Consider the following 11,388-nt stretch of genomic DNA (forward strand, 5'->3'; position numbering starts at 1 on the left):
ATTAACTCTCTAGTAATATTAGCTGCCTACAACAAGCCAAGAATCAAAAGGGAACTGCAGGGCCTGTAGGTGCGACTCCATGACACACTCATTGCCTAGACAGATGAGAAATTCAATGACAGGAGAGAAGTAGTAAAAACAAGGTAAGGTTGGAAAAATGACCATCTCAAGTCAATATCCTGTATTTTCAAAAGAAAATCATCATATTTTAAATATTTTGTCAAAATTGTAGTGTTTAAAAGAAAAAAAGTAATTTAAAAGAAAATAACCCCTGCCCAAAAAGCCATTCACAGAATATCTCACTACTGGGATTTAAACACGGCCAAGGCTTTCTATTTTTCATTTCCTCAATCTGTACAATATTTCCTTTACAAGTCTGTCATAAACATATCCCATGAGAACTCAGGGTGATTATTAATAGCACATTCCAAGAGACACTGTTTTACACACAGTATGTACTTTTCCTTCTTCATGGAAAAGCCCTATGAGCTAAGAATAATGACTTCAATTTTATAGATGAGAAAAGTGAAATTCAAAGATGTTAGCTGCCCAAGGCCAGCTGGCAAAAGATTAGAGGGAACTCACGTGTCTGAATCCAAACCACACTCCTCTACCAAGGTTAAAATACCTGCAAATTTTACCATCTTTGAAAATGAGGGTTTGGGCTTGTGGTTATTTACTGAATTTCCTATTACTGAATAAAAACAGCTCAATAAATAAAGGCCAAAATAAATGAAGTCCAAGTGAAGGTCACCTGTAGTCTGAATGAATCTCTTAATCTTAACAAAAAAAGAGACCAACTTGCCCTGATATGATACAACTCATAACATAAATCTCCATGATGCTACTACTAACAGCATTCACAAAAAAATAAAATGAAAGGGATATAAGGAAACTTGTCCTGGATAATTATAAGATCATTTTGGTACAGCTTTGTGCAAAAACCAAAGAAATAAGCAAATAAACACAAAGTTCTAAATAATATACTTAGTGCATTGGCCAGTTACAGTGCCTATACAAACACTCAGGCATGAATGGGGAAGGTAGGGAGCAGAATTCAGTAAGAAAGTGGGTCCACAAAGCTCAAAATCACAAAGTTAAAAGCAGATGACCTGAGAAAGTTCACTTATGTAAGTAATACTTCTAAAAAATAAGGATACACAATTTCAACCCCATACACGTATCAGCTGACATCTGATCAAAGACTTGAAATCTCTTTTCCTGTTTTTGGTATTTATAATAGAAACTCACTACTTCCATGACACAACAAACAAGAGTTTACATATATGTATATACTGATAAATTAATGTGTGAAATAACCATTGTTTTCTTACAATTCAAAGGTATTTAAAACTGGTGAAAACATTTTCATTTTACTGGTACTTACCACATGCCTAAAATCTTGCTTCAAGTTTAAAAGTAATGTTGAATCTTCTTACTTTGATGCTGAGGGTGTAGCTCAGAGGCAGAATGCTTGTCTAGGTCGTAAGCATCTCTAGCAATCCCCAAGCAAAACCAAACACCCTCTAACTTGGGAATTGATCCCGACTACATTCACTGTATTTATTCAGAGCCCACCTCGGTGGAACAAGACAAGGAAAATTCTCTTTTACTGGCAGTAATACCAAAACTAACAAATTTTTTTCTTTAAGGATTGACACCACAAATAAAAACTATGTAATTCATTATCTAGCTATTTAAACAATTAGGAAGCCTACTCAATTTCAAATCATACCAATGATATTTTTCTAACATTCGTTCACTGAAAAAATATTGCTTCCTATAAGTTAACCCCGAGAATTGCACTCACTGAGAATTTAGCAATGACCCAGAGAAATTTTATCTACAACCCTTCAGGACTCTACAGTCAGACAGGAAAATTTCATTCAGATATTAAATTTCTATAAGATCGGTAATTCACATACATTACAATACTCAATAATTTTAACGATAGAAGGAGTAGGGGGTATAGTTCAGTGGTAGAATACTTCCCTAACATGCATGAGGTTCTGGGTTAGATCCCCCAGCACCAAAAACACTAAAATAAACAAACATAGAGGAAAACATCTACAGTTAACATGGAATTATCTGAAGGAAATAGAACTTTTCAAGTACTACACAAGTAAAATCATCTAGTATGGTATCCCTACAATGAGAAATAGAAGGAAGATAAGGGATCGTGCAGTGGTTTGGTATTAACCATGAACTCAAATCTCAGCTTAGCCTCTTAATAACTGCAGGCCCTGAAAACTGTTAGAAAATCTCTGTCTATGACTTCACGTCTGTAGCACCAACGTGTCTAAATCATATATTTAATAAATGCAAGGCTCACAGCTGGTTTTGTTTTTGTTGTTTTTCTGTACCAGAGATCGAACTCATGACCTCATGTTTGCCAACCAGGCTCTTATGCCACTGAGCTAAACCTCAGCCCCTGGCTTTCTTTAAAACATCAGTTACCTAGTCTTCACTGATTTGCACTGCAGCAAAAGACAAAACCATAAATCCTAGAGTAGGATTTACAACAATGTGAGACAGATGACAGTCCTCCTGCTCAGTACTAGAATTAGGGGAGTGTGGTAGAACTTTCAGTACAGTTTCCTTATTTCATCCAAGAGACTATACAATCTCTAAATGCCACTCACAATGGTTTCTAGTGAAAGCCAAAAATTTATCACATATTTCTCCCCAAATACTGGCTCCCACAAATTAGCAAAATGGAAATTACTTCTGTAGGCTTATTTCTAACTTTTTTAAAATGAAGTGATCGACATTACACATAGCATGTGTATAATTTGAGTGATCTATAATTGCTGGGATGTCTTCCCCCAGTACCGTGGAGAAGCACAATCATTCACATGAACTCAGGGAAGGATGCCTTCTGGAGCAAACCAGGAAAACGATGTCCCTTAGGACAGTGCCACAGTAACTTCAACAAATGTAAACAATCTGAATAAATCTTTAAAATATTCATGATCCTTAGTCAAAGGTAAGGACAAGGTCACAAATGAAAACTACAGGTCTAAAAACTATACATAACCAAGCCAGGCATGTCTGTAACCCTAGCACTTTGGAGGCTAAAGTAGAAGGACCAGGGCTTGAAGGTCAGCCTGGACTGCATACTGAGACCTTGTCTCAAAACAGCAGAAGCACAAGACCAAGCAGTTACTTCTTTATGCCTGAGACACTGCATTTACAAAACAGCACCCTAGTCCCTTTCCACATCCTGCCTTCCCTTTAAAGCCCATGAATCTAAATCCATGAACAGAAAGGGGTAGAAAGTGACTGGAGAATCAGGACATTAGTAACATACAAACTCAAAATTTTCAAAAGAATCATATATTCAATGCATAACTTAATTAAGCATATACTATGCAATTTTACTGATAGACATATATTAACAACTTTCTGTGGTACCTCTGTACCAGAAAAATCAGGTAATTCTTATATATTAGACTATTAATAATCATCCACTTAGCTTTTATGAAATAGTTGGTATGTCATACTATGGCATAAAGCACCATAAGAAATCATCCTATTTTACTTAATAAGTAATAACTTGGATGGCTCAAAAGTGAAAACCAGGTTTAATGAAATTTCCACTCATCTCAATCCTTGCTCTCACTCACTCCCAATGGTAACATCTTTATTAATTTTCTATTTCTCTTCTAAGAGTATTAATACAAATACTGGTAAATATAAACAGAAATTCTCATCCCCCCATTACAGAAAAGGTACTGCACACTATACTGTAGTCTGCACCATGCTCTGTTTTTAGTTGATTGAGCTTAACTATTTCTCCACTCCTGAGTAGAAACCATCCACACTATTTAATTGCTACAGTATCACACAGTGTGAATACACTATAACAAGTAAACCAGTGCCCTGACTGGCTGCCTCACACCACCTTCTTGTTTGATGTTTTTCAAATTTCTCCTATATAAAATAAGCTCTAATTTATTGAGAAGTGTCTCAAATAGGTTTATAATCACAGAACTTCCTTTCCTAGATGCATAACAATGGAATATACTAGTAATCCGCTGTTTACATTTTCTGAGAACCATCAGGAATTGCCACCTCAATTGGGAGCATCTTCATCAAAATATAATGTATTAGCGTATTATAGGACTTCTCCAGTCTTTAACATACTGTTACACACTGAGTCTCCAAAAAATATAGTATGTAACATTTTCCAATTTATTTGGCTACAGAATGATACTTGGCAGAACTCCTCTAGATCTAGCATTTTGTGAAATAAACCTTGGAATGTTATGGGATAGATTTAATTACTAACAACTATTTAAGCAAAATATAAAACTATGAACATTCAGATGCAAGAAGTGGCACGTGCCTGTAATCACAGCACTACAAGTAGCTGAGGCAAGAGGATCACAAATTCAAACCCAAACTGGGCAACTCAGCAAGATCTTCTCTCAAAATAAAAATGAAAAGGGCTAGAGATGCTCAGTGGTTAAAAGGGCCTCAGGTCAATTCCTAGTAAAATACACATACACAAAACACAAAGTTTTAAATAACTCATTCAGCCAACCTAAGCTCTTTTTTGGAATACATTCTTTAGCTGGTATTTTTGGGCCATAAAACTATCTGAGGTTTGACTGTAAAGCTACATGACACTAGCACAGAAACTTCACTATGGTTTCTGGGGATTCATGGACTCCTGAGGCCACTCCACAGGTTGTAATCTCTAGAATAAAAGCAATTTTAACGGGACAGTGCCCTGTCACCTACAGCACCTTTAATACACCAAAGACCAGGGTACAACCCAGAGCATTTTTCAGAAAAGCTAGTAAAAAGCCAGCAAAGAATTTACTATGAAGCGTGCTGTGGTGCTAAGTAAACAGCATACTCACAGGGCTCATATTCAACTAATGTCAAGCAAAGTACTGTGAGAAAGAATGGTTACTAGGGGGTGTGATCTGATTTTTACACGTGTCTTATATTTTATATAAACTGGATTCTCCCAGGATTAAGAAAGCTGGTTTTTAAATCATTTTATATTATATGAAATCAAAATTTATTTTTTTCTTTTCTTTTCTTTCCCTAAGACTGGTTTTCATCATACTGCCCAGGCTGGCCTGGAATTCCTGGGCTCAATGTAGCCTCCTGCCTCAGCCATCTGATAGCTGGGACTATAGGCATGCACCACAGTATCTGGTTTCAAGGATTCTTTAGAAAGTATACATTTCACATTTGACAGCAGGAGTTACTAGAAAAACAATTTTGTTTCAAATTTGAATGTAACAATGGGAATAGAAAAGAAAAACAGAAGTCTGTCTTTTAAATGGAAATCAAAAGTATGATTACATCTGGTCCTGAAAGTACCATTCTGGGCAGGGAACTTCACCCTAATTTGCATCTGCCCAAAGAGGGCATCCTTAGTTATTCCCATTCTCAGGCTCTCAGTCTGTGACACCTCTCATCCCTCACAGTTTCCCCATCCCTCACTAGTTCCTCCCACCCACAGCAAGTACTAAAAAGTGCTGAAATTCTGAAAAGACACTTTCCAGGTCAAGACATTATCTCAGTAGACAAGATATAACATAAGATTATATTACTACTTATCAAAAATTTGTTTCTTGGAGCATTTTTACAATGGAAATACCTGTCGTACTAACATGTACTCAATGAGGGAAGACAGAACATAATTTCCTTTATTCTTATTTTTGTTGCATCAATTCCTAAGACTACAGGATTTCTGTATTCTGTTTATTTTTCCACAATAAACTAAAGTATTAAACTGAAATTATTCTGCATTTAAAATAGCATGCACTAAGTACAAACACAGTGTTTACACATTTTGGCAAGCTGTAAGAGAAAAACAGCTATGTCATCTTTTTTTTTTTTTTCATATTCTTTTAGAAATCATTTATGGAGTGGGATAGCAGTCAATGGAACAGCACCTGCCTAGCATGACCAAAGCCCTAGAGAAAGAGGAGAAGTCCATTTTCCCTTCTGATAACATATGATACAGAGACCTTCCAGTGTTGGGTCTATTTTCAAAGATACACTTGTTTCTCAAGTTCTTAGTCAGAGATGATTTACAACTCAACACCTTCTTCAAATTGGGCAACTTGACAGAAAATAAGCAACACACTTCAGGAATATACAGAGAAGATGAGATCCGTATTGCCTGACATATGAATAGAATGAAAATCAAATGACACTGTTCACATAACTTTCTCTGCAAAAGAAATAAAAAACAATCCTCAAAATATCAATCCACCTTTTCTGTTTCATTATGAAAGGTGCGTTGTGTTCTACCTTTCAGTCTGGTACTGCTTGAAACAGACTTGGTGGCGCACTCCCCTAAACCCAGCTACTTGGGGAGCTAAGTAGGCCAGCCCAGACAATTTAACAAGACCCCATCTCAACATTTAAAAATCACAAGGGCTGGGGATGTAGGTCAGTGGTACAGCGTCCCTGGGTTTGATCCCCAGTACAGGGGAAAAAAATTGCTTAAAGTAAACTCATTAAAACTAAATTAGAATTTAAGAAACATCACAGTATTTTAAAACATTATCTTTGGAGGAGGAAAATCTGCTTACAACAGCCCAAACAGAACCTGTCTGTTCTGGCACAACTCCAGTTATAACGCAAATCTAGGCGAGGTGTGGGAACACACAGCTAAAATCTCAGCTCTCTGGGAAACTGAGGCAGCAGGTTCTCAAAGTTCGAAGCCAGCCTGGGCAAGTTAGTGAAACTGGCTCAAACTAAAATTCATCAAAGGGCTAGGGATGTGGCTCCATGGCAGAGTGTTTGTGCAGCATGCAGGAAGCTCTGGATTCAATTTCCAGTACCACTCCCCTATCAAAAAACAGCAAATCTGAAAAGATGCTTTTGGGCACTAGCTTCTTACAACACTCTTTGAGAATGTGCAATCCATGGAGATTAAAAAAAAAAAAAAAATCACTAATTTCAGCACTTTAGCTCTATTCTCATGAGCTAGCCCTCTGCCCTCAGGAAGACTGTAACAAAATGCCAACTATTGATATTTTGGGAATTTATAATCATAATTATAAATAATCCTACACTTTACCAAATTGTACAAACAAAATTTCCAAGTTGCTTGCTAAACAAAGACAGATGCAAATTTCATCCTAAGCTACAATGTTAGAATAGCTTCCTTACTGATACCTGTTTACCGCAAAACTAAAAATGTTGAACACATACAAAACAGTAACTACAAAAGAAACCATAATCAGCAAAAGGAAACTATGACATAAGTCAAAATGTATATTGATCTATAATACCCTGTAACATAAACTTATGAAACACTGTATGCTCCTTTGTATAAACGGCCCATTTTGTCAGTTGCAGATCCTATCTACTGTAAGATCATATTTGTGGTGAGACATATAAGAAAGGGGAAGGAAAGAGGAAGAAAAACAACCTATTACAGGATGTTGACAAGTGTAACTACTAAATTTGAGAATATACTGGTTAGCACACATTGCCACATACCACTAAAATATATACCAGGTTCATCTAACACCAGGCTACTTGGCTTTCAATTTCAACATACTCAACTAACAGGAATCCAGTGTAACAAAATACCCTTTATCATACCCTAATTCTCTTACAACAAAACCCATGTACCACCAGTACACAGACCAACAATTTTCCAACCCAATGACCACACAAAACAATTCTTTAATCCAATTCATTGCCCTGCAGTTTCATTTGGACAGATGACAGATTTGCTGTCTCTTCCTTTTATTACAACTCCAAGGACTGTGGCCCAAAGATATCATAGAAAAAGTAACAAAAGCCTGATAATATGCCTAGGATACCATATCTCTTGAGTTATCACTATCTAACCACAATGCCCAAAGAGAAAGCTTACTTACACACTCAGACATAAAACTTATCTACCCATCACCAACAGAGTCCAACTGGGTTAATATCTTCCATTTATCCTAATGACTTTTTTAAAAGTACTTCTAATACCCTCATGGAATGTTTTAACTGGCATTCCCATATGGAATATAAATGTTAACAATGTGTTGTTCATTCCACAAGCCAAAATAAACTCAATGAAGTAGGATTCCACAGTATTTGTGTATATGTTCACAGTCTATCACCAATGAGATTCCTAACATCCAGAAAATGAAAGAAATTGTTTACCAGCACATTTCAAGAACTAATTTCAAAATTTCAGGTACAACAACTGAGTTAAATAATATACAGCCTAATACAAAGTAAATCATCTTATAATGGGAATCTTCTAAGCAGTGCACTTCGCTGTAACAGAATTTAACCTATACTAGAAAACAAGATTATCCATTTCGATCAATTCTAAGTGATACCACATTAAGCTTTCTACAAAAGTGGAACTAAAACTCCTTATGGCTTTCCTCCATTCATGATGCCAAGCTCAATAAAAAATTATAGACTAGTCATTTTTTAAACAGGATTTTACTTTGTAACCCAGGCTGGCTTCCACTCATGGTTCCTCTGCCTCAACCTCCTGATTGCTTGGATTACAGGTGTACACAACCACATCCATTATATTACAGAATGTTAGAAGAAACCTTAGAGCTACACTATGAAACAGATGGGCTCTAATTTATTCAAATTTTTTACATAGTTAAAAGCCTAAAATGATATTTTATGAATATTAATTTTATTCTTTTTTGGCAGTCTTTTAAGCAGTCTGCTGTGAATTAAAAGCTAGACTGACAAATATAATCTCTCACTTTTATAGCTTTCATTTACCAAGAAAAACAGGGTGAAGAAAGATTTGCCAATGCCAATATACCTTTCCTCACAGTCTCAAATCTGAATTCTCTACAACTTCAACTTTTTACTGCCCCCTACTTTACTTTTGGACTGATAGCTTACTATATATGATTTCTGGTCTGCACAGGTTTGAAATAGCCAAGTCTTATCTCTCAAAGATTTGGGAGATACAATCTTCCAAAGCTTTCCCTTGCCATGCCACTAGTATCAGTGTTGAGAAGTCTTAAAGTCAAATATTTGTCTGCACATAGCTGAATGTAACTTCAATTAGGCTACAGCTGATTCTCCTTTGCTGCACACTATAAAATAGGTTCCAAATAAATATTACATGGTATGAATGACTTAAGAGTGCAACAGCCTTATATGCTGTTTCTTCTAGCCAAGTACAGTATTTGAGAACACATACTTTCCAGCTTTTATGAAAACTTAAAATGTTCTTTACTGCTGAACTGAAAATTGCAAATAAAAACAGCTAACAGCACATTTGATATCACTATTAGAAAAGCTACTATATAAGTTATTCAAAAACTGCCCAAAGAATTACAGAAGATTCCTTAGAAGTTTCCAGTATTCCATTACTATTCCCTGTGAATAATTTTCCTAATAACCGCTGCTAAATGACTTACCTCACTGTCTGGAGACTTGGTATTCTTCTATGTTTAGAAAAATTTCTAAATGAACATACACAATTGAATAATAACTAGTCTCCAAGGCCTGGCTGACAATCTTAGAATTAAGGGGGAGGGAGGGGAATTTAAAGAAAACTTGAATAAAAACACGTGAAAAGCAATTTTCCTATTAGCTGTAAAGACTGGAAATTTTTCCCTGGAACCTTTCTTCCTTTCCTAGTCTGAGTAAAAACTGCATGTAGGAAAATTTCTAACACTCTCATCTCCTTTGAGTCACAAACTAGGAAGGGGGAAGAGAGCCACCACGGTGGGGGCACAAGCACTCTACAGGAACGCAGGAAGTCTGCTTCTAGAGGATGGGTCACTCATCCATCACCCCAAACTGGGGCCCTGGCCTCCTGGAAGTTCACCCTTAACTTTTTTCTTTTTCCCTATGAAGCCAAGCCAACCTCCCAGGGAAACGTGATTTTTGCTAAGCTGATGAATCTCAGCAGCAAGGCTCAGCTCCGGACACCGAGGCTCTCCTCTTACTACTTGGCCTGCGACACGAGGATCCTCCTGGGCTCAGCCCACAGGAGGCGGCGGCGGACCTGGCAGGCAGCAGCACCAAGCAGCCCTGGTCGCGAAGGCAGCTTGATCGTCCACGCGGCCAGCGAACTCCCCGAACAAAGCACACGGCGGACTTGGCGAGGAGGAAAAAGTCTCGGCAGCTCCTCCCCGTGCCGGGGGCCACAGACAGGTGGAGCCGCGGTCTCCCTCTCGGGTTCGGGGGCTCCAGAGGACCCCGGCGCCAAGGCCACCGGCTGGGGTGAGCGGCAGGAAGCGGGGGCGCCCCGCGCCGCGCAGCCTGGCCAGGGGGTGGTCGGGCTCACGGAGCCCCGCGGCTGGCGGCGGCGGCGAGGATGCCCCGACCCGGCCTGCGCCGCCCCGCGCCCCGGGCCGCACACAAAGGGGCTGGCGAGGCGCCGGCCGGGGCGAGTGGCCGAGCCGCGACGCCCGCTCGCCGCGCCCCCCCTTTGTCTGCCTCGCTCGCGGCGCCCCCCCCCGCCGGACCCCGCCGCCCGCGGCGCCCTCACCCTGCTCGTTACCCGGGTGAGTAGCGGTCTCATCTGCTCGCCAGCCCCATCCGCCTCCATGGCCGGCCGGCAGCCCGCGGCGGCCGCTACCGCGCTCCCCCGCCGCCTCCGCCGCCGCTACCGCGGCCAAGAGCCCGCGCGCGAGGGGCTCGGACGTGCGTCGGGCGCGGGGCGCGCGCGGAGACCCGGCGCGGGGACGCGGGCGCGCGTGTCCGCGTGGCTGGTACCGCGCTGGAGTGAGGCCGCGGCGGGGAGCGTGGACCGAGAACTGAGCGAGCGGGAGCACCGCGCCGGGCGGAGGAGGGAGCCGCGTAGGGGCCGGGGCGGGGCCGCAGCGCTGACGTGCGTTCTCGACACGCCCCCTGCCAGTTTGGCAGCGCGGAGCAGCCCGGCGCTCCTGGGGGCCCAGCCGGGAGGCCACCCGGAGGTGGGACGGAGGAGAGGGCGACGGACATCTAGCCCAGCCAATCCGCGGCCCGCATGATTCCGCACCCCGACGCCCCGCCCCCTTAGGCCCCGCCCCTCTTTGTAAAAGCTTAATTGACCAAGGCTGAGAATCTAACTCGTTTTTTTCGGGTCGGAAGTTCCACTGACGTTCGGAAGTGGGAAGGGGGTCACCAGCTCCTCTGGCTGCAAACCACGTGTTTTACAGACAGAAGGAAACGAGCAGCCTGCCTCTGTCGAGGAACTAATAGGTCTTCAAGGCGAGATGCAGGAACTCCACCTTGAGGCCTGTGAAAGGAGGGACAGCTGACCCGCAGCCTCAGGTGCTTCCCCGCTGATGTGCGCCGCGGTGGGCTTCTGCAGGCTGGCGAGCCCTCCCTGTAGAGAATAGTGTCTGTACCTAGAGATGACGAAGGTCCCAGCCTCACAGGGTCACAGCAAGATGAAGCAGATTGCTATCTTGAAATGTGCTTGGCACATGG

General features: G+C 40.9%; 1 protein-coding gene across 7 annotated transcripts in view; it reads right to left on the reverse strand.

The window, feature by feature from the left end:
• Slc4a7 (solute carrier family 4 member 7) overlaps positions 1-10,721 on the reverse strand; it is a 106,073-nt gene extending 95,352 nt beyond the window's left edge. For 3 of the 7 annotated variants that reach the window (XM_063257063.1, XM_063257061.1, XM_063257058.1), the window contains exon 1: positions 10,463-10,721. In XM_063257063.1, the coding sequence (XP_063113133.1) occupies positions 10,463-10,522 (60 nt within the window). In that variant the 5' untranslated portion in view covers positions 10,523-10,721. The remainder of the gene's footprint in view (positions 1-10,462) is intronic. The other 4 variants (XM_063257060.1, XM_063257059.1, XM_063257068.1 and 1 more) reach the window with 3 other exon arrangements.
• Between the last annotated feature and the right edge of the window lie 667 nt (positions 10,722-11,388).

This window comes from Cavia porcellus, unplaced genomic scaffold (assembly GCF_034190915.1).
Source record: "Cavia porcellus strain 051 isolate PalLab524CR breed Dunkin Hartley unplaced genomic scaffold, mCavPor4.1 scaffold_10, whole genome shotgun sequence".
Lineage (NCBI taxonomy): Eukaryota > Metazoa > Chordata > Mammalia > Rodentia > Caviidae > Cavia > Cavia porcellus.